Raw genomic sequence first — 23,639 nt, 5'->3', positions numbered from 1 at the left:
ACATAAATAAAATAAAATAAAATAAAATAAAAAGTTGGTCATCTACGCCAACTACTAACTAACCAACAGTCAAATTCTATGGTAGGAGACGTTCCAAATGCCGAACGTGGATTTTTTTTGTCTTATAATTGCACGCTAGCGGAGGTTAGGAAATTTGCACTTAACACCCCCCCTATTTTTCATCTATGTGTATTTAATATTGGTAAATTACACCTTATGTTTTACTAAATATTTGTAGAGCCACTCTTTGATAGGGTTTCATTTGTTACTGGAATGTCTAAAATGTTATTATCCTCTTCTTATTCTTCCTTTAGCCAAACCCTCTTAACCTTCCCTTAGACATCTTCTTCTCTGTTGTTTATTAGGAGCACTGCATCCCGTTTCAAAAAAATTGAGAATTATATTTTAGTCCTTTAAAATTGAATTGATTGGATATGATTAGAGTGTCAATTTCCTACTATTAGGTTCAATTTATTTGGTCTTTTTTATTAATTAATGAGACTTTAGGTTAGGTAAGGATATTTTGGTAATGGTTTCTGTGTACTTAAGGACGACGTGGTATCTAATAAAATGCAGGGTATTAGTATTACTTGTGTATTATAAAAAAGGTAGGGAGTAAACTGAAAATATATGAAGATCCAGGGTATTAACTGCAAATATGACCAAATTGCCTTCAAATGCAGTGAGGGGGGCATGCCTCGCTATTGAAAGCCATTTGGATTTTCTCTTTTAACTCTTCTCCTTCCTCCTCTTCGCTACTCGGACGTGCCACTCTACCAGTGCCTTCCTTTTCCATTGATCTCGTAGAGTTTTAGTTGGTTTAGCCATTTCGTCAAACGGGTTTCCACTTTTCAGTGATCTCACATTTGGCGGATTTGAAGGCGTAGTGATTGTTTTGGTTCTGTCGTTTCAACAAACGAGTTTTGCGCAGCCATCAAAAACAAGGTGGATTTGAAGGAATCGTGATCTGAGTTCTTTATATCTGTGGTGTTCTTGGACTCGCCGATTTCTCTTTTAACGTAACTCGTCCCAAACATTCTGTATGTCGACTCAAGATTCAATCTTCATTTCTTTCTAGTGTGTTCCTGGTGTTGCTGTCTTTGTTATTTTTGGAGTTGTTCGTGTCTTGAGTTTCTTTATTAGTGAGCTGTGGTGCAACTGTTATCAGTCTTAACTGTAATTGTCGTTCTGAATTATGAACTGTAGACTCTCTAGGTTTCACATGATAGGACGTTGATGGTATCCTGGGCAATTACTTTTTGTTTATTTGATGACAATGTTTTTTTCTTTCCAGATTTTTCACTTATGATGCAGGATCTAATTCAATTGGCATCAAGTAATTGTTATCAGAATTGGAACGAAACTTCTGAAATTTGAACTAATTAATTATAATGATTGAAATTTATTGCTTGTGACACACTTGCAGATTGCATGCTTAACATTTTCATAATCTTTTAGTTTCCGATGGTGCACTCCTTCCCTGCAAACTTTGTAGTGCGTATTTCATGCTGGAGATTTTATTTGGACAACAGAAATAGAAGTTATAAAACTAAGTCGAAGTTAGGATAGCGAAGAGTCTTTCCTAAATTTATCTGTGCAATTTTCAGCTGATGGTTCCTGCAAAATTTCATGGACTTTAATCCAATCTTTGTACAACAAGACCTATATTTTAATTGATTCCATTCAACTCTATTTTGGGGCAATGCTCTATATCAACTGAAGTCATAATATTTTATGACTGATTCTCTCTAGATCTTTCCGGTCCCCAAACTTTTCGTGTGATTTATCACTCTTTCTTGGTGCATTGCTTGGATTTTGTTTAAGTATTACTCTTATGAGACGTATTATTTTCTATGATGGGTCAAGTTCGCAAATATTGACCCTTAGCTCTTGGCAAATGTATTTTTGGTTTCCCGTACTATCTGAGTCTGATTTCACATAACAGATAATTAAGTATAGTTTATTAAACTACGGAAGCTACTAGACATATCACATTTTCATGCCAACTAGGATTAGAAGAAGATCATAACATGCTTTACACACGATAAATTATAAAAAGCTTTGAACTTTTTCTTGATTTCATTTTGTTTAGCAGCATGCCTGAAGAACAAAGAATACGAGTTATGCCAGAAAATTGGCGCATGAATGGGGTAGCAAATGGAATGGTTCATGTCAGACATGCAGCTACACTGTCAAAAGTCGATGAGTTCTGTTTTGCACTTGCTGGGAAATCTCCCATCCACAGTATATTAATTGCGAATAATGGAATGGCAGCTGTTAAATTTATGCGTAGCATCCGGACATGGGCTTATGAAGCCTTTGGTTCAGAGAAGGCAATTCTGTTGGTAGCTATGGCAACTCCAGAAGACTTGAGAATAAATGCAGAACACATCAGAATTGCTGATCAGTTTGTGGAAGTTCCTGGTGGAACAAACAATAATAACTATGCTAACGTGCAACTCATCATAGAGGTCTGCATCTGTTGACCTGTTTTATTCTTCGCATTCAGGATTGATCACTTTTTGCATACTTAAATGGTGCACTTCTTTCTTTTACTCGCAAAAATTGATAATAGCAATTGCGTACATGACAGGTAGCAGAGATAACCCATGTTTCTGCTGTTTGGCCTGGTTGGGGTCATGCATCTGAGAATCCTGAACTTCCAGATGCACTGAATGCAAAAGGCATTATCTTTCTTGGGCCTCCAGCTGCCTCTATGGCAGCACTAGGTGATAAAATTGGTTCATCTCTGATTGCTCAAGCAGCAGGTGTCCCAACGCTTCCATGGAGTGGGTCAAGAGTTAGTATTCTTTTCTATTGTACTTTGTTATTCTTTTCTTTTCTTATCTGTTTAATTAAAATGATTTTACAGGTGAAAATACCACCTGAAAGTTGTTTGGATGCTATTCCTGATGAAATCTACAGGGAAGCTTGTGTTTATACCACTGAGGAAGCAACAGCTAGTTGTCAGGTAGTTGGTTATCCTGCCATGATCAAGGCCTCTTGGGGTGGTGGTGGCAAAGGGATAAGGAAGGTCAGATTCTCACTCAATTGCAACATAGTTGGGATTAACCATTCTTCTATTAACATAAAGTTGCTCTAGTAAAAGGGATTGTTAGGTACTGCCTCCAATGATCTTTGCATGAAGACTGTACAATATATTCTCATTCTGAAATTGATTAAACTGATGGAAGCAAAATATTTTTCATCATTATATAACCTGCAAAAGAAGCCACAGTCTAGCAAGGTGATAGAGAAAGTTTTGAGGATACGATCTTCACCATTTCTTTGTTCTTACTTTTTTCATTCCTTTTAAACCTATCTTTAGGATATAACTAACAAATTTATTTTCTTCTGTCAGCATGAGAAAATAAAACATGAGTTATTTTTTAGGTACATAATGATGAAGAAGTAAGAGCATTGTTCAAACAAGTGCAAGGTGAAGTTCCGGGCTCACCAATATTTATTATGAAGGTTGCTGCTCAGGTCAGATTTTCTCAACATACTAAAGTTATGAACTTCTGTTACTATTCCCATGCTTTTCCTATCCCTTTCTGTTGATGCTCCTCAAACATGCCATTCTCTTGTATCTAATGAAAAATTGGGATGCTTGTACCTTTTCAATATGGACTGAGTGTTGAGGACATCTTGGTCATGGTATTCTTTTGACATGTCGATGACTTTGTTACTTCTAGAGATAATGACATGACAAATTGAATTGACTATTGAGGATATGTCCCTGCTGTTTTCCGGAGCCACTTAAGTAATCACGAGCAAAACTTGAAGTTCTCTTTATCGATCATGTATCAAATGATTCTAGTTCAAACATTATAAGCCTTTTGGTGATTTACTGTTCAGACCTATCAATGATGCTTAGATTTGCTTACTGGTGTATGAGAAGATTGAAAAATATGATAACAGAAAAAATAGGTGAATTTGATGTTGTCTCACTGTTTGTGTACTAGGAACAACTAAGTTTCATTGAAATATTAAATCTGTCCCCTGTTGCATATGCGTGTTGTGTATATATATGCTTATGTATTTCATTATGAACTACTGTTTTCAGTTGTATTGTCAAGTACTGTGGTAATTTCTGTTATTTGGTTATTTTGGTATAATATTCCTTGGTGGGAATAACTTAACATGATGTCACCAAAATGCAATAATACCTCTTTTTTTATGTCATATAATAAGAATCCTATTATGGTTTCTTTGGAAGAAGAGAATATTGCTATAGTTATTTCTTTATCTCATTTCTAATCAAACATACTACTTGTTTTTTGGTGTCCTTTTCTAGAGTCGACATCTAGAAGTTCAGTTGCTGTGTGACCAATATGGCAACATCGCTGCGTTGCACAGTCGAGATTGTAGCATTCAACGGCGACATCAGAAGGCAAATTTTCTTGATTAATCATTCAGTGATTTTCCTTATCCTCTGAATCCTTAACCATATTTTCTGTCATGATTGTTTTTTTTTTCAACAGACATTGTTAGTCACGTGTTCATCTTCTTATAGATCATGTCACTATTTGTGTTCTATGTAGTCCTTGTCTTTCGTATACGTATTTGTCTTGGAAGAAGGATCATATTTTACCCGGGCAAAATTCACTTGCACTTGCTGGTGGAGGAAATGTCTGAGAATATTTCTGATAGATTACCTGATACAAAACAGATTATCGAGGAGGGACCAATCACAGTTGCTTCTCCCCAGACAGTAAAAGAGCTGGAGCAGGCAGCAAGAAGACTTGCTAAGTGTGTGGGGTACGTTGGTGCTGCTACCGTTGAGTATCTTTACAGCATGGAAACTGGTGAATACTATTTCCTAGAACTCAACCCACGATTACAGGTCTGGATTTTGCCTGGTGTAAGCAGAAATTGCATTTGTCATAGGTGTACTCTTTCTTGAACTTGACAGCGATCCTTTTCAGGTGGAACACCCTGTAACTGAGTGGATAGCTGAAATAAATTTGCCGGCAGCTCAAGTTGCAGTAGGAATGGGAATACCCCTTTGGCAAATTCCTGGTATGAGGCTTCTGAAGACTGACATCTTTTTCATTAGACATATCTATCTCTGTTTATGTTCTTCTAGCCTTAATTATGATTGTCTTGTATAGAGATCAGACGCTTCTTTGGAGTGGAACATGGTGGAGGGTATGATGGTTGGAAAAAGACATCAGTTCTTGCCACTCCATTTAATTTTGATAAAGCAGTGTCCATAATGCCAAAAGGTCATTGTGTGGCTGTGCGAGTAACCTGTGAAGATCCAGATGATGGTTTCAAGCCTACTAGTGGGAAAGTGCAGGTAATACTCTTCAAATATGATAACATGCTTGCATGATTAGATTTTGGTTTATGATGAACTTGATTTTGTTTAATCGCCCTTTTGCAGGAGCTTAGTTTCAAAAGCAAGCCAAATGTATGGGCTTACTTCTCTGTTAAGGTACATTCCTTGAAGAATGCTAGGAAGGTTGGATGCATTGTTGTAATAACCTCTGTTATCTTGTTCACTAAATGGCAAAAAAAAATGTCCCCCCTCCTTGCAATTAAAGGCCGTAATGCGCTTGGACCTGTCCTATGTAGGTTACTTATCTACCAGCTACTCAATTAGGCATAAAGAAAATAGAGGCAAAAGAAATAAGGTCCTATTGAGATGACTAGTCTATTTACTAATGGGCCATGGGACCACATTTGCATGAGGTCAAGTATACAGAAATTTAGAACATTCTAACTTTTTAAATTTGAAGGATTTGTTTTCTATTATTTTGACTATACATTTTACTTGCTGAGGGATTGACTTGCAAAAATAATTCCTATGTTGTTTACAGTCCGGAGGAGGGATTCACGAGTTCTCTGATTCCCAATTTGGTATGTTTGGCTGATAGGTGCGAGATTTTCTTAATCTTCACTAGTTTCACCTTTTTACCCTCTTGCTCTATTCTTAGGTCATGTTTTTGCATTTGGGGAATCTCGGACCTTAGCAATAGCAAATATGGTTCTTGGGCTAAAAGAGATCCAAATTCGAGGAGAAATTCACACTAACGTTGATTACAGCATTGATCTCATGAATGTATGATATCTTCTTACTCTCTTTCATATTCTCTTATTCATATTTCACTTGCAATCTCATTGCTGCCTTTTCAGGCTTCAGAATACAGGGACAATAAGATCCACACTGGTTGGCTAGACAGCAGAATAGCTATGCGTGTTAGAGTTGAGAGGCCTCCTTGGTACCTTTCAGTTGTTGGAGGGGCTCTTTATGTAAGTCCTAGTGATTTAGTTGTGGCAGTCCAATTTTGAATTGGTTGGGTGCTCCATTTCTTCTTCAAGACATTTTTAATCTTGTATACTATCTAATTTAATATTTCTTGCTATAAATACTGCCAGAAAGCATCAACTAGCAGTGCAGCTATTGTTTCAGACTATGTTGGTTATCTTGGAAAAGGTCAAATACCACCCAGGGTAATGTAATATAACAGAGGCTTCTACTGAATTTGACATTTAGATGTTTTGTCCTTTTGTTAATTAGCATAGTATAGTAATTTGGAATATACTCTTGCAGCACATATCGCTTGTCAATGCATTCGTTACATTAAATATTGAAGGTAGTAAGTACACGGTAATATTCCAAGACCTTTTCACCCTGAATGTCTCAACAATATCTTAAATCCTAATCAACCGGAAGTTATACTTTTTCTTCATTGTTGACTGTGTTGTGGCTCTTCATAGGTTGAGTTGGTAAGGGGTGGACCTCGTACCTACAAATTACGGATGAATGGATCAGAGATTGAAGCAGAGATCCATACATTGCGTGATGGTGGTCTTCTGATGCAGGTAAGCACTTCCATACTTTCTATTCCCTTACTATCATTATGTTGCTCTTGCAGTTGCTTCTTAACACCACAAGATGGCAGTATCAAAGCTTCTATTTTGCTCTATTAATGTATTATTATGGCTTCTATTTTTCTATTATGTACCATGATGGTCTCGTTTTTGACTTCTTTAACAATCCATTCTACCTCAGTAAAGAATGACAGTGAAACTGTTAAACTATCACCTACTTTGTTTTTCCACGAAAGGACTGTTTGAGACTCCTTAGTCTTGAAAGATTCCAGGGTCTCACATGGTTCATCTAGACATGCATCAATTTAAATCCAGGGACACTAAATTGAATCCCGGGACTTAAATTGAGCACATGACACGAAAATGATGGGACATGCATCAATTTTCTAAATAGTCCATCCTTTTCAACTCGAAGAATACATAACAACTAAATCACATAAAGAGATGTATATAGAAAACCTTTGGCTATGTATCGTTCCTCTGAAATGGTTTTGTTATCTTGTTCTTTGATGCTCTCTCGTTCAACTAATTTGCAAAATTACTTGTTACTGTGTGTAGCATTATTTAATCCCTGACGGTAACATTCTGCAGCTGAATGGAAGCAGCCATGTATTATATGCTGAAGAAGAGGCTGCGGGTACTCGCCTTCTTATTAATGGAAGAACATGCTTGCTACAGGTGAAGAAAGTTATCCTACTTTTACTATTTTATGATTTTATCCATATTATTTCAGAAAGACGTACAAATCCTCTTGTACCATGCTCTATAAAGGGAAAATATTTGCAATAGGGAATCTGAATTTAGTATAGAATAATGGTACTGGAACACATTAAATAAAGCATGATAGGAAGAGTACTATGTACTGTTTCTTAGAATAAAGGTTATTAAATGCCTCCATATTGTATACTACACATCTAGAGAGGGAACAAGTTCTGGACTGCAGACTGTAATAGAACACCTTTGTGCACATATGGTTCTACTTGAATTGAAGATATATGATAGTGGCATTTATTTATTTTTTGAACAGTGGTGTTTATTTATTTTTGAAATCATAAATTTAATCCTATAAATCTTAACGCTCTGCTTTTGCCTGTGAGGATTATGTTCAAAGGTAGGATAGACTGCTTATGTTATTACTTGTTCCTAGGTTTTTTATATCCTACTTTCATGGCATCAGAAACTTTTTAATTTACAACTTTCTGCTAACAAGTTGCAATGCACCTAATCCGAGGATGTTGGGGATTGGATCCAAAATCATTCAGAGTGACTGTAGAGCCATATTTCCAGCTTACGGAGGTGGTTGTTGTGACAGGTGAATTTGAGTTGTGGACTTATGGTGATCCAGTGGGCCAGTTGTACAAGAGCTTTTCATGCTCTATGTAGAGGAGGCATCAACCTCATTTTGGCCCAAAATATTGGGAAAGGAAATGGGTAAAAATGTAATACCGAGCTGCTTCTTGTTGAATATTACCCCAAAACTTAAGAAGACTGCCTATACATGAAGTGGACTTCTGGTTGACATGCATACTCAGACAATGTAAGGCATTAGCTTTGGAATTTCAATTTGATTTAGTGCACGAACTAAATGATTAACAGAAGGGAACTAGGGTAGCATCCTGAGGTAGTTTTGTTGGCTAGAGTACTTCTATGCATTTGTAGGATTGTTAAGCTGTACGAGTAGTGATAAGAGGTTTATTACAGACTTGGTTGCAAGAATTATGACGATGAGAAGCATATTGTTTTCTGAAAGTTGGTTCTACTTTCTTTCATCTTTTGTTACTTGACTATTTGTCCCTTTTGGATTTGCATCACTTATTCTGGAAATACAGGTGTGCATCTGATTTTCAGTTATTTACGATGAAGTCTATATTGTTCTTCAATAGTTATTTATTTTTTTAATTCAATATTGAGAATGATATGCACCTTGCAGAATGATCATGATCCATCTAGGTTGTTGGCTGAGGCACCATGCAAACTTCTTCGTTTCTTGGTTCCTGATGGTGCTTATGTAGACACTGATACACCATATGCGGAGGTTGAAGTGATGAAGATGTGCATGCCACTTTTATTGCCTGCATCTGGGGTCATTCATTTCGTGATGTCTGAAGGCCAGTCAGTGCAGGTAACTTTTATTTACTGCTGATATAATATTCTCTGAGTACTCTAGGATATGTTCATTCAAATTAGGCCAAAAATGCATCTTATTGCAGGCTGGTGACCTCATAGCTAGGTTGGACCTGGATGATCCATCTTCTGTGAGGAGGGCCGAACCATTTCATGGCGCATTTCCTCAGCTGGGACCTCCCACTGCAGTTTCTGGCAAAATTCACCAAAGATGTGCTGCAAGTTTAAATGCTGCTCAGATGATTCTTTCTGGCTATGAACATAACATCAAGGAAGTAGGGACAATGAAACCATGAAACTATATAAACTAAATAGAAATAGTTCACCATCATTTTAATTTGTTTTTTTATGACATGGAGTATACTAATTTGTGCTCTCTTTTTTTTTTTTTCTTTTTTTGCTTAATTCATCTTACATAATTTTTACTTAGTTAGTCTTACATATTTTCTTTTCAATGCCATTATCTTAGTTTTGGAAGTGGTTTCTCTTTGCATAAATTTCTATCTTGTCCTTGTTCTTTAGGTTTTGGTATAGTTAGGGGTATAGTCAAGCCGAGCTTTATTCAAGCTTGGCTTGAAATTATTGTCAAGCCTAAGCCAAAGTAGCTTGGATTGATTAATTTCAATTCAAGCAGCTTGATAAACAAAATCAGGCCTAAGTTGAGCTCAAACTTGAACCAGTTCTAAATTTAGGAATTGTCGTGCCTGTGGCCTAGCATGTGCCGCAATGCTTGTCGATTGTGAATTATTTCAATTGGAGACTATTTCGATCTGCTTGATAAACAAAATTCAGACCTATTTCCAGTCAAGCTTGAATTAAGCTTAAACTTGAACTAGTTCTGAATCTAGAGATTGTTGTACCTATGGCATGGCATGGCACTACACGTGCCGCGACATTTGTCGATCATGGGCTCTACTGTTGGGCTCATGCAAGAGAGGGAGAGGAAAAAGAAGAGGGAGAGGGAGAGGGAACCTCCACCATCAATGATACTCCTCTCCTCAAGCCATAGTCATCGTCATCATGCTCTTTTCCTCTCTCATCAGTGGCCTAGTCCCGTCATCTTCAACCTTTATTTAGGGCACCAACGAGAGGAAATGAGCACGATAGCCATGACGGGGAGTAGGGAGGGGGATGATTGTTTTGCATCGATGTTCTCCACCATTAATAGCATCCTCTAGCCTTTCTCAATGATTGCCTGCAAAGAGATGAGATAAGAGGTGTTGTTATGTATCCCTCATACAATGTATCGATATTATATCAGCATGGCAAGTGCTGATGAGCATGCCCACCTACCAAGTTAGCCTGATAATCCTTGCTTGAATCCAACTTGAAACAAGCTTGTATTGAATCTTCGGTGGTCTACATCAAATCAAGTATGTAACCAAATTGCATCTTACTTATATATATAGTTATTAATTTACTTATAATTTATATTTATATACAAATCAAGCCTTATTGGTCAGGCTTTTGCTCAAGCTCGGCTTGAAATTAAATTCGAGCTTGATTCAATTGATCAAGCTTGGCTCATTTCGGATACGTGCCTTATCTACCCGATCTCAAGCCAGCTTGATTATTTTGACAGCCCTAAGTATAGTGGAACACTATGGTGTAGTGTGTCGTGCTATTTAGTACAAAATTACGTTTTCACAGAGTACCTCTCAAGTTTGTTTGCCTATTTTTCTACTATGGAATCTTCATCCTGTTGTAACAGTTAATCCATTTGCTTTCTATTTTCTTCTCGGTGATCAAGTAACTAAATGAATTAACTGATCATGTGATAGCATTGCTGCATGGTCTACTTAAATAGTTATATAATCTATATACAAAAAATTTTATTATTTTTAATCATCTCCTTTTGTCAGGTTGTACAAGATTTGCTGAACTGTTTAGACAGTCCTGTGCTTCCTTTCCTCCAGTGGCAAGAAAACATGTCTGTTTTGGCAACTCGACTATCAAAAGACCTTAGGAATGAGGTTCTTGTAGAACTTCCAGTTTGGAAAATTTATTTTTTCTTCCTTTCATATCACCTTTCTGCTACCCTTTTTTAATCCCTTTGGATAATTTGACTGCTGACTGAGAGTTTTGTGTGGTTTGATACATTGTAGCTGGATGCTAAGTATAAGGAATATGAATCAATTTCAAACTTCCAGAAGAAACATGATTTTCCTGCCAATTTACTTAGGGGAGTTCTTGAGGTCAGCAAATCTTGTACACAATTTACTTGGGGGCTTCCCCCAACACATTTTTCATTAGAGACTCTCTCAACAAGTGATGTTGCAGGATCATCTCTCCTCCTGCTCTGGGAAAGAAAGGGCCACACTCGAGAGGCTTGTGGAACCCCTTATGAATCTTGTGAAGTCATATGAGGGTGGAAGAGAAAGTCATGCTCGTTTTATCGTCCGCACTCTTTTTGAGGAGTATCTATCAGTCGAAGAACTATTTAATGATAAAATTCAGGTCATTCTCATATATGATACAGTTATACAATGACTTGTTGCTTTAATAATTCTACTAAACCAAGAGGTCCAAGACAAACATTACCAAATAGTTCCTTTACGCAATAGTTGTTTTTGGGGCTTTTTGCAGCCATTATCATCAATAGTAGTCTTCTATGTAACTTCTTTACATGAGACCTTATGATCTTTTTTCCTTATAGGCCGATGTCATAGAATATCTCCGTCTTCAACATAATAAAGATCTCCGAAAGGTTGTTGATATAGTACTGTCCCATCAGGTAATTTTCTTTATGATGTCATGCTCACAATGTATGACTACTTAATGGATCCGTAAACTGATATATGACTTATTGTCTCAGTTCTCCATTTTGTATGCTTAATCAATCATACTCACAATAAGGTGGATAATGTTATTTGGATTATGAATATAGAAGCTTTAGTAATGGAAAGTATTATTTTTATTTTTGAAGGGTGTGAGAAGTAAAAATAAGCTGATACTACAACTTATGGAAGCATTGGTTTACCCCAACCCTGCTGCCTATAGGGACCAGTTGATTCGCTTTTCTGCTCTTAATCACACGACATATTCTGAGGTCATAACCTGACTCTTATTTGAAACTGAACTGAAAATTTTAGAAGTTCATGTATGCTGTCTTTTTTTATTGTCGCTATGTGAATCATGTCTTAAATGTGACAATCACAGTTGGCACTTAAAGCAAGTCAGCTTCTTGAGCAAACCAAACTGAGTGAACTCCGCACAAGCATTGCTAGAAGCCTATCGGAGCTAGAGATGTTCACTGAAGAAGGGGAGCGTGTTTCTACTCCCCGGAGGAAAAATGCCATCAATGAAAGGATGGAGGATATTGTTAGCACTCCATTGGCAGTTGAGGATGCCCTTGTAGCTCTATTTGATCATGGTGATCCTACCCTCCAGAGGAGAGTGGTTGAAACATACATACGCAGACTATACCAGGTATCAGTACGCTTTTCTCGCTGTTGCATATCACTCTTCCTTTTCTCCCTCTTACTTGGATAGAACATTAGCAAATATTTATATTGTGTAATTCTGGTGCAACATTTGACCTGAAAAAGTTTTCCAGCCATACCTTGTCAAGGACAGTGTTCGGATGCAATGGCACAGATCTGGTCTCCTTGCTTCCTGGGAGTTCTCTGAGGAGCATATTGAGAAAAGAAATAGGGGGAAGGATGTAATGCCTAATAATTCATTCGTAGAGAAACATTGTAATAGATGGGGGGTCTTGGTTATCATTAAATCTCTTCAGCTTCTACCAACAGCAATAAGTGCTGCACTGGAGGCTACATATTCTCTAAACTCTGGAGTTAACTACAAGATGATATCAGATAAAATACCTGGGCACTATACTCAAGGCAATATGCTGCATGTTGCATTGGTTGGCATTAACAATCAAATGAGTACACTTCAAGATAGGTGTGTTAGGCTGCTTAACCTTACGTTTATGATAATTTGCAATACAATTATTGCGGAATTCTCAAGACGAATTATTATGTCAATCAAAAAGATTATGATCAACAAATAAGCAGTTTGAATTTCCTAGTTATCATTTACACTCTCTTTTTTTGGGCAGCGGTGATGAAGATCAGGCCCAGGAAAGAGTAAACAAACTAGCGAAGATTTTTAAGGAGAATGCTTTAAGCTCTGGTCTCTGTGAATCAGGTGTCAGGGTTATTAGCTGCATTATACAGAGAGATGAAGGCCGGGCACCTATGCGTCACTTCTTTTACTGGTCAGCTGAGAAGCTCCATTATGATGAAGAGCCACTTATTCGACACTTGGAGCCGCCTTTGTCTACCTTTCTTGAATTGGTCTGTATCTGTAGGCCTGTAGCTTTGTTTATCTATTTAACTCTAGAATTTAGTTCTCTTGAGCCGTGTCTATTGTGATTACCTTCATTGCTGTGTATTGTGAATATAGGACAAGCTTAAAGGTTATAAGAACATACAGTATACATCATCGCTTGACCGCCAGTGGCACCTGTACACTGTTTGTGATCCCAAGGCACCTATCCAAAGGATGTTTCTCCGCACGCTTCTCAGACAACCCAGCACCCCTACTGGATTTTCATCAAGTGAAGTTGTTAACTTGGAAACAAGTCGTGCACAACCTTCTCTATCTTTTACATCAAGCAGTATACTAAGATCATTAATGGCAGCACTAGAAGAATTAGAACTACATGTTCATAAAGCAACCGTCAGATCAGATCACTCGCACATGTTTCTTTGCATATTGCAGGAACAAATGTTTTCTGATATTATTCCTTCAAGGTAAGTATTTATATCCACATCATTCTCCATTTTCTTTACTACCCTTTCCTCACATAAATTACGAGTTATATTTATGTCCTCTCTCATATAGTATTAAATTTCTTTCTTTTCTACCACATTCAGGACAATGAATGTAGAGACGTGTCCAGATGAACCTACTGTCTGCATGGCATTAAAAGAAATGGCTTTGAAGATTCATGAACTGGTTGGAGTACGGATGCATCGTCTGGCTGTTTGTGAGTGGGAAGTGAAGCTTTGGTTGGATTGTGATGGATCAGCTAGTGGTTCTTGGAGGATTGCAGTGACTAATGTCACCGGTCATACATGCAATGTGCATGTAAGCGTATTTACTTGAACTCATGTAGAGCTGGCTGGCTAGAACTTGTAAATTGTAATATAGCTATGTAGAACATCTTTTTTTTCAGATGCAAGTTACTGAGCTTATAAGGATTTCATCAAGTATGGTCTCAGACATATGTGATTTTTCTAATTCTGTATTAATCTACAACTTTTTTTTTGTTCTTTCTATCATAGATCTACCGAGAAGTGAAAGAGAACAAATCTCAGGAACTGATGTACCATTCTGCCGCCACAGTACTCGGTCCTTTGCATGGTGTGTCATTGACTGCTCCATATCAGCCGATGGGTGTCGTAGATTTAAAGCGTTTACTAGCTAGGAGGAGCAATACCACTTACTGTTATGATTTTCCATTGGTAAGTTTTGTACCTTTTTGGTTGTGCTATAACATATCTAATCATTGGCTTATTGTATCATACTTTCACAAAAATCACATGCCTTATGTATCGTCAAGAATAAGAGTTTTTCTTGTAGGCATTTGAAACAGCACTGCGGCAGTCATGGAAATCTTGCAAGTCAGGTGATTCTAAAACCAGGGAAGATGCTAAAGATCTTCTGAGAGTGGCAGAACTTGCATTTTCTGATAAACTTGGAGCATGGGGTACTCCTCTAGTTCTCATTGAGCGTTCTCCAGGTCTCAATGATGTCGGCATGGTAGCTTGGTGCATGGAGATATCTACACCAGAATTCCCTAGTGGAAGGCAGATAATTGTGGTAGCAAATGATGTGACCTTCAAATCCGGATCTTTTGGTCCAAGAGAAGACGCATTCTTTGATGCCGTCACCAATCTAGCCTGTGAAAGGAAAATTCCTCTTATCTATTTGGCGGCAAATGCTGGTGCTAGGATTGGGCTAGCAGAAGAAGTAAAAGCTTGCTTTCGTGTTGGATGGTCTGACTCCTTGTGTCCTGAACGTGGCTTTCAGTATATCTATCTGACTCCAGAAGATTACGCTCGAATCAGTTCGTCTGTTATAGCACATGAGCTGAAACTAGAATCTGGTGAAGCAAGATGGGTCCTGGACGCTGTAGTAGGGAAAGAGGAGGGATTGGGTGTTGAGAATCTAAGTGGAAGTGGTGCCATAGCCAGTGCTTATTCCAGAGCTTACAAGGAGACATCTACTCTGACCTTTGTGACAGGAAAAACCGTGGGCATTGGAGCTTATCTTTCTCGCCTTGGCATGAGGTGCATTCAGCGCCTTGATCAGCCTATAATTTTAACTGGGTATCCTGCCTTGAACAAGCTTCTTCGCCGGGAAGTGTACAGCTCCCACATGCAACTGGGTGGCCCAAAAATCATGGCAACAAATGGGGTAGCTCATCTGACTGTGAAGGATGATCTTGAAGGCATTTCAGCTATATTGAAGTGGCTTAGCTATGTTCCAACCCGTGTAGGTGGACCTCTTCCGATCTCAATACCTGTGGACCCTCCACAGAGACCTGTGGCATACTTCCCTGAAAACTCATGCGATTCCCGTGCTGCTATCTGTGGTATTCATAACGGAGAAGGGACATGGTTGGGAGGTATCTTTGACAGAGATAGCTTCATAGAAACATTTGAAGGTTGGGCAAGGACAGTGGTCACAGGAAGGGCAAGGCTTGGTGGAATCCCTGTGGGGATCATAGCTGTTGAAACCCAGACAATGAAGCAAGTCATCCCTGCAGACCCTGGTCAGCTAGATTCCCATGAAAGGGAAGTTCCTCAAGCAGGACAAGTGTGGTTCCCAGATTCTGCCACAAAGACATCCCAGGCATTGTTAGACTTTAATCGCGAAGAAATTCCGCTGTTCATTCTTGCTAATTGGAGAGGTTTTTCAGGCGGGCAGAGAGACCTCTTTGAAGGGATACTTCAAGCTGGGTCAACTATCGTTGAGAACCTTAGGACATATCGGCAACCTGTCTTTGTGTACATCCCAATGGCTGGAGAGTTACGCGGAGGTGCGTGGGTTGTGGTGGACAGCAAGATCAATCCGGACCAGATTGAGATGTATGCTGAGAGGACCGCGAAAGGCAATGTGCTTGAGCCTGAAGGGTTGATTGAGATCAAATTCAGGTCAAAGGAGCTTCTTGAATGCATGGGCAGACTTGATCCAGAACTGATTGTCATGAAAGAGAAGCTAAGGAAAACCAAGGAAGGTGGAAGCTCTGCTGATGTAGAGTCCCTTCAGAATAGCATAATGTCTCGGGAGAAGCAATTGTTGCCTATATACACTCAGATTGCCATACGGTTTGCTGAGTTGCATGATACTTCCCAAAGAATGGCTGCCAAAGGAGTGATTAGAAAAGTAGTAGACTGGTCAGATTCTCGTTTGTTCTTCTATAAAAGGTTAAACAGGAGAATATCTGAGGAGTTGCTTGTGAGGAGCGTTAGAGAAGCTGCAGGTGAGCAGTTGTCTCACAAATCTGCAATAGAGTTGATCAAGCGATGGTTTCTGGCTTCTGAGCCATCTTTAGTGGGTACTCGCAAATGGGATGATGATGATGCTTTCTTTTCTTGGAAAGATGATCCTAATAACTATGAGAAGCATCTCAATGATTTAAGGGATCAAAAAGTACTCCAGATCCTCTCATATCTTGGTGAATCAAGTTCACATTTGCAAGCTTTGCCTCGAGGTCTTTCTTTCCTTCTCAGCAAGGTAAGCATACCCCCCCCACATCTTTTAATGCATTTCTAAATCCTCGGGTACATGATGATTCTGAACTTGGTCTTAACTTTGCATGAAGTCTTGAGTCTTCTATCAGATGTATGCAGATTTCAATGGACTTGACAAAATGTTCTGTTTTGTCTATTTGTGATGAGTTTTACACATGCTTTGGTTTTTATGATATTTCTCATTTGAGTCATTTTGTCTTCTATTCGAGTATCTATTTACAATTGATTTCACAATTGATTACTTTCTGATTGTCCTTATGGTACCTTTTTCTCTTTGAAACAAACTAGAATCCTATATTTATTGCTATGATCAAGAGGGCACATCAAACTTGCTGACAACTTGTTTGTTTTGATATTGATACAGATGGATCCTTGTGGAAGAGCACAATTAGTTGAAGAACTTAAGCAGATACTTGATTGATTTGTGAAGACCAGGTGCCCTGCTGGACAATATTCTTCATCAGGAGCAGCTTCTGATAACAACTGAATACTGTCATCTCTGGAGCCGAATGAAGCACCCACCAAGCATGGCACTGGAGAGTAGGGTTCTTGTTTGGCAGCCTCAACTTTTTATTGTAATTTCTTAGAAATTACTTCTGCTTCAAGTGTAGAGTAATTTCCTAGAAATTGTAATTGTACATGTTCATCTTCTACATCATACTGTTGGGTAATATTTATTGTCTCTTGAAATTATTTGTATCAATCATTAAATTTGGGGGCTCTTGCTCTCACTACAAATAATTATATTACAGTGAAAAAGTTGCTGTTGTTTTCTTTCCAAATGTATTGTTGTAAAACGGAGTGGAAGAAAGTTTGCCTAAGAACTAAAAATAATAATAAAAATTATTATTATCCGACCTGCCGGATTCGAACCAGCGACCTAAGGATGTCTGTTGTTCCAACTACAGTCCTCCGCTCTACCAACTGAGCTAAGGTCGGTTACTTATTTTATATTAATTATCTTATTATATTTCAAAGAGAAAAATCCTAAATATAGAAATTAATTATTATCGAGAAGTTATACATGGTTTAAATTTATTATGACTTTTTTTTATTTAAAATAATAGTTAGCTCAACCTAATTATTAAAGAGGATTAGCTATTTTATTTAGTCGATAATTAACCGACAAATTTATAATATAATTAAAAAAAATTATTTTTTATCTTTCCGGATAAGCTAAGTGGGGAGAAGCTACAAATTATCTTTATAAATTTCTTCAACGTGCCTCTCATTCACAAGTAGAAGATTTAGCACAATGATATATTGATATCCTAGGCCCACTTTCAAGTCAGCCATCAACTTTCATTAGTGCGCATGTGGCACAAACATTTGGTATCCCCAACACTCAAAAATACTAAGTTATTGACATAGCCACTGCCACCCACTCCTTCTCATATATCATAATGGCATTCTTTTCCTGATGCAGGACTCTTCTTCTCTTCATGTGAGTTCTCATTCTACTTCAGCAGTAATTCAACAAAAACTGCAAGAGAAGAAGAACCACACACACACACACACTCTTGCAAGAAGCAAACACACATATATACATAACACACTTATTTTCCTTGGGAGGTATGCCATTTATTACTCTCTTTCATGCATCTTCTATCGCCTTAGGAGCACAACTCTTCACTGCGTCTCCGACCGTCAGGAAAATCTTGTCCTGGCCGATGATCTCTGTGAACTTGGCAAGATGAAGCTTTTCAATCACCACAGCCCCCGGATTGGCAAGAATAAGCTGTGAGGTAATTTATAAGAATGTTTCAAATCTGTAAGCTAGACAGACTTTTGACGAATGTTTTGAGATAAAGCTCAGGTTCTTTGCTGACCTGAACACTGCGCTTCTGGAGGCCTTTATACAAGTCCTCTAAGGCATGAACGCCACTGGTGTCAATGTCAGTTACCGCTGCAGAAAGTAACACAACAAATCGTAGTTAATCACCTGGATGCGTAAAGTCTATGTAAAAGTATGATTTTCTTACGTGACATCTCGACGATCAAATAATCAACTCTTGGTAGGTTTTGTGCTTTTAGCTGCTCCTCCTCGTCTGTCAGCCATCTTAGGATTCTGATAGGAGGAGGAAAGGTAGTTGGTGATAGAGGAGACATCAGTTCATCACTCAAAACAACACAAAATATACCTATACTTCAACATCTACTTGTTCATCATGACGTGAATATTTGAAAAGGCACACTAAACTTAGACCTTGGAAGCATATTGGAACTTGTTCCAATCTATGGATTTTGCATCAATCTTATTGTCATCTCAGCATTTAAACAGTCAGTCATAAGGCTGTATGTTACTTTTTGCTTCCTTTTTTCTTCATCCCATCAAGTAAGTTCTGATAGCTAGAATTAGTACAAAAGAAAAGATCGCTAGCTTAGTAGCCAATAAGGCAATGAGGATGAGGTTATTACCTTTCCCTGACATAGTTGGAGTTGGAGAAGTAGATGGCAGAATCTACTCTGACAATTAGAACCCCTGGAATCTTTTTGGCCTCGGGGTACTGTTCAACGTTTCTGTATATGGTAGTTCGTGGAAGATTCCCAAGCAATGCCGTCCTTGGCCTTGTTACTTGAAGAAGGATCTTAGCTAGTGATATTGAAACCTATTTTGGAAGAAAAAGAGAAGAGCAAAGCTAATCTTTGTTGTTCCAAGGCAAGATCTTCCAAAATGAAGATATTCTCAGACTGGGATTAGATTCTAACCGCAATTAGGAGGCCAATCTCCACAGACGCAAACACAACACCAAAGAAAGCTCCTATGCATGCCACGAAGTCCAATTTATCAACCTTCCAGATAAGATATGCTGCTTTGTAATCAATCAGTCCTAGCACAGCTGAGATAATAATAGCTGCAAGTATGGCATTTGGCGTATATTTGAACAGGGGAGTGATCATTATTAGTGTCAGCATTACTACCACTGACATAACTATATTGGAAACTGCCGTATGGCAGCCAGCCATAAAATTGACTGCTGACCGCGAGAATGATCCTGCATACAGCATCATATCCTTAAGTACATAACTTGTAAGTTTTTTCTGATTCACAGTGAGTGACTCTTATGAAGTATTTTATCTACATTACCTGTTGCCACATAGCACGAAGTCATCGAACCGATGATGTTCATAGATCCTAGTGCCACCATTTCCTTGTTTCCATCTAGCTGATAGTCCTTCATCGCAGCAAATGTTCTTCCAATAGCTATGGCTTCCTGATAAATATTTGCATCATTTAACACAACACATGTTTGTCATATTTGATTGAAGCATTTAAGTTGTTCTCTTATAATACCGTCAATGCTACCATTCCGACGACCACCCCAATTCTGAAACCTGTTGCAGCATATGAACCAGTGAAATGGATTTGGTTAACTGATGATGGGTTGATTCCTTTCTCTATATTCTTCACCTGTAATTTATCAGTGACAAGCCTCGTAACATATTCCAGTGATATTAACCCTTCTCTAGCTTCTCTTTAAGAACTTACAATCTGAACGCCTTGCTTGTCAGCACGAGTTATGTACACAAAGAAGGTGGATATAATAACTGAAAGCAAAGGAGCAATTGCTGGCACCCAGAAAAGAGTTTTCTTCTTCTTCCCCTATTAAACTCAAATGACTAGTGTTATAATAAGATTAATTACTATATACTTTAAAAGAATCATTCTGTAATAGAATAAGTTCTTACAATGTACTTCGCAAACAGGAGGAACGCCAAAAAGGCCACACCTATCAGTATAGTTTGCCAGTTCCACTGGGAAAAAAACGCAAAATTTAGTAAGGTTAACTCATATTTTGGCAAGTAGGACAAGAGAGCAAAGTCTTTCTTATGGTCTTACCCCATGATGAACTGCGCCAAACACAGATTTCATGACAGACACAATGTCAGTATTCTTGGTGAAGTCCTTTATTCCAAGAAATCCTTTCAGCTGTTGAAGGGCAATAGTAACAGCTGCCCCAGCCATGAATCCAACTATGGCAGCATGAGACAGGAATTCGATAAGGAATCCCAACCTGCAATGTGTGATCAAGACAATGGTTGGATCTGCAGATCCTCTGACAGATGAAAATAAATGTTGAAGTAGGAATTTACATAGAATAGTTCTTACCTCAGGAATCCTAGTGCCACCTGAGTGACACCGGCGAAGAACGTTGCAGTAAATGCAAGCTGCAGGTACCCCTCCTTATTCTTCGATGGATCAATCTCATTCCGAAGAAGCGTGCCGAGCAAGAGAGACACGACAGCAACCGGTCCAATCGCAATATCCCTCGAACTACCCATTGCTGCATAAATTAGAGGAGGAACAAAACTGGTATCTGCAACAAATAAAATAGCAAGCTCATTGCATAGGAACTACTACTTAGAATTTCAGTACCATGAGAGTATATCAACTTACAGAGCCCATATTGCGGGTCCAGGCTAGCAAGCTTTGCATAGCCGATGTCCTAGTTTACGAGAAAAATCTCATGTTAGGCAATATAATATGGTGAGCTAGCTCATATTAGAATCACATTAACCAACTCTTTCTGTATATACCTGAGGAATACACAGGCTTGCAATAGTCAACCCGGCAATTAAATCTCCTTTGAAATTACTTAGTTTGTAGTGTCTTCCCCAGTCAAGGATTGGAAAGAAGAACTGCACTCCTAGTACGAGCTTCCTCGATTTTGGCTGGTCCTTGTAAGGACGTAAAGGATCGTCCGCGAAGAATGTTTCCTTTACTCTGTCGCTAAATTCTGAGAACAGATTCCTCCGCGGAGGAAGTCCCACCTTGTAAACAGATTGATTCTTCTCTGTCCACCGTTGTGAGGATGGAAGGCTTCTTACACCCGTTTGATAGTTTTCCACTTCGTCGCAAACTGAGTGACCCATCACTGACTTAAAGAATGAACCTGTAAAGTTGAAAGGAGTAGTTATACAAAGAAAAGATACTACTACCAGAAACTGATAGCCAAGTTTAAACTCTAGCAATCACGCTTCAATGCATCAACTCAAAAGAATTTATTTAGATCCGTTCTCCATGAAGATAGGCTGCCATAGTTATGACTTTCTACAGAGTCAGTAGTAATCGTTGATGAAATAAAAGTACTATATCTCTAGAAAAGATGTTATTTTGGATGAAAACAAGCGAAGGAATAACTAGAACTCACACAAACTGGAATTTAGATAATGTATACTTCACAGCACAATCTTGATGGTATTGGCAAGTATACGGAGAGCATTTTATAGGCCTCAAACTAATAGAAGTCAAACTCTCTCCCAACCAGACTCGCACTGGCAACTACGAACCTGGAAGACAATACAGGATTGTTCAAGACAACGAAGGCAAGTAGAGAAGCAATACTTTAATCATAGCGTCATACTTTTAACATGTTAAGAACTACTGAAAGCTGCAAACGAGTTATTAAAATTCCAAGTCAACTTCTAATGTGAAACGTGAATCATCTAAAACTTAAAGAACTCATCTACAGAAGATATACAAAGATAAATCTCAGTTATTCAGTGAACGAACAATTATTCATCTAATTCACAGTTGACTTCAATGTAGAAAAAGTTTACTACTCAGTTATTCTCCTCTCAGCTCCATGGTAAAGATCTTCCGCAGATATGGTAAAGTCAAAATTCATAGCAATAGAATTAATTTCGTTGTGACCACTGCCATAATGTGGAAGACTGTGCAGAAAGGATCAGCACAAACTCAGAAAGAAAAATAAAAATAATTCAACGACTCAACAACAACTTCAGATCAGGAATACATCAAGATGCAATAAAGTTCTAACCAATAATGCACTTAAAAAAGGACGTGTACTTTATGTCACCTCAGCTCTTCTCAAAATAATCAAGATAAAACCTTTGAAGCAATCGCACGATCACATAATGCCTAGTTGCAGATTAAAAAACAGAGAAACCCTGCAGCAAAACCCATCGCCACACATGGGAGAATTCCAAGGTCAACCCATGCAAATAAACTCCAATGGTTGGACAAACTTATGGAACAATCCACGACCCAAAAAATATTCCAAATCATAGACAGGCAAAACGGGCATTAGATAATGGTATGGATAAGATCGATCAGATGACGCAAATCGATCCAAAATAGAGAACATTAAAGAATCTCCCACATGTTGTATAATAAATATGATGCATTTCCATAGCAGAGGAGGGAAAAAAAACACAGTGGATGAAAGAAAGAGAATAAAAAAGAATCACCTTTTAACGGTGGATTCCCAAAATCTTCTGGTTTGAAAAAGATTTCCTCAAGAATCAAAAAGAAATAAATAACTTTTTTAGGCCATTCCACCAGTTCAATTCCCGCACTTGGTGGCAAGAGGCGATTTCGTAAAGTCAAACCCGTCCAGGTTCAACGAACCTTGTAATCCACACACACACATAATATCACTGCGTAAGCCGCATGAATAGGATCCAAAGACGACCTTCTTTTATTTTCATTTAATTAATTAATTAATTAATTTTTAAGCTGAAAGGGTGACTTATTTACGAGAGGGACAGACCGACCGATAATAATTAAAAAACAAAGGAAAAAATAAAGGCTACCGGAGAAAGAGAAACCATAGTTATCCAGAACTTATATCACACCGGTTCAATTTTGTTTTTAGATTGAATAAGTAATTAATTCGATAAAAATTGACCGAACAAGCTAAGTAAATTACTTTTGCCAAGTTATATAATTAATCTTAATATTACTTATTTTATTCTTTATCTAAAGGGTATTTTAGTCCTAAAATTTTAAAATATTTAGTTAATAGTATATTTATATTTTAAAATTAGGTTTCTTTGCACATTACACCCTTAAAAAAAATATAATACTCGTTGGAGTTAACTATTACTAAATTTTAAATAACTTAAATATGAAATATTCTTATTTTAGTTTTTAAGTATTTG

General features: G+C 38.0%; 2 protein-coding genes and 1 non-coding gene across 9 annotated transcripts; 1 reads left to right on the top strand and 2 right to left on the bottom strand.

Moving 5' to 3' along the window:
- Positions 1-725: 725 nt before the first annotated feature.
- Positions 726-17,519, top strand: LOC140777444 (acetyl-CoA carboxylase 1-like). Of its 7 annotated transcripts, none has more exons than XM_073121563.1 (32): positions 726-945; positions 2,096-2,471; positions 2,594-2,800; positions 2,873-3,034; positions 3,394-3,486; positions 4,298-4,393; positions 4,673-4,846; positions 4,929-5,022; positions 5,115-5,302; positions 5,390-5,440; positions 5,826-5,865; positions 5,943-6,067; positions 6,142-6,258; positions 6,385-6,459; positions 6,560-6,616; positions 6,727-6,831; positions 7,432-7,518; positions 8,771-8,962; positions 9,051-9,239; positions 10,827-10,937; positions 11,070-11,159; positions 11,245-11,421; positions 11,621-11,698; positions 11,891-12,013; positions 12,124-12,393; positions 12,521-12,870; positions 13,028-13,265; positions 13,375-13,724; positions 13,848-14,061; positions 14,259-14,438; positions 14,557-16,716; positions 17,098-17,519. In XM_073121563.1, exons 2-32 carry the CDS (start codon positions 2,097-2,099, stop codon positions 17,152-17,154), a joined length of 6,825 nt encoding a protein of 2,274 aa, XP_072977664.1. In that variant the 5' UTR covers positions 726-945; position 2,096; the 3' UTR covers positions 17,155-17,519. The 7 variants fall into 7 exon arrangements, with proteins under 7 accessions (XP_072977664.1, XP_072977666.1, XP_072977663.1 ...); XM_073121565.1 differs by having other exon boundaries at positions 2,093-2,471; XM_073121562.1 differs by having other exon boundaries at positions 726-1,019.
- A 66-nt stretch (positions 17,520-17,585) lies between these two features.
- Positions 17,586-17,672, bottom strand: TRNAY-GUA (transfer RNA tyrosine (anticodon GUA)). Its single transcript is given in 2 exon segments — positions 17,586-17,621; positions 17,636-17,672. It is a non-coding gene; the product is annotated as a tRNA-Tyr (tRNA).
- A 263-nt stretch (positions 17,673-17,935) lies between these two features.
- LOC140777445 (sulfate transporter 1.2) lies at positions 17,936-23,076 on the bottom strand. The gene is made up of 15 exons (XM_073121567.1): positions 22,947-23,076; positions 21,887-22,025; positions 21,273-21,628; positions 21,133-21,181; positions 20,845-21,052; positions 20,575-20,749; positions 20,424-20,489; positions 20,224-20,337; positions 20,029-20,145; positions 19,822-19,948; positions 19,443-19,729; positions 19,152-19,342; positions 18,716-18,801; positions 18,563-18,639; positions 17,936-18,471 (listed from the first exon to the last, which is right to left on the bottom strand). Exons 3-15 carry the CDS (start codon positions 21,606-21,608, stop codon positions 18,328-18,330), a joined length of 1,977 nt encoding a protein of 658 aa, XP_072977668.1. The 5' UTR covers positions 21,609-21,628; positions 21,887-22,025; positions 22,947-23,076; the 3' UTR covers positions 17,936-18,327.
- Positions 23,077-23,639: the final 563 nt, after the last annotated feature.

The sequence above is a fragment of the Typha angustifolia genome, chromosome 15 (genome assembly GCF_048772165.1).
Source record: "Typha angustifolia cultivar Huaian chromosome 15, ASM4877216v1, whole genome shotgun sequence".
In the NCBI taxonomy this organism is placed as follows: Eukaryota; Viridiplantae; Streptophyta; class Magnoliopsida; order Poales; family Typhaceae; genus Typha; species Typha angustifolia.
Note: the sequence above shows the minus strand (reverse complement) of the source record. Positions and strands in the feature narration are given on the sequence as shown.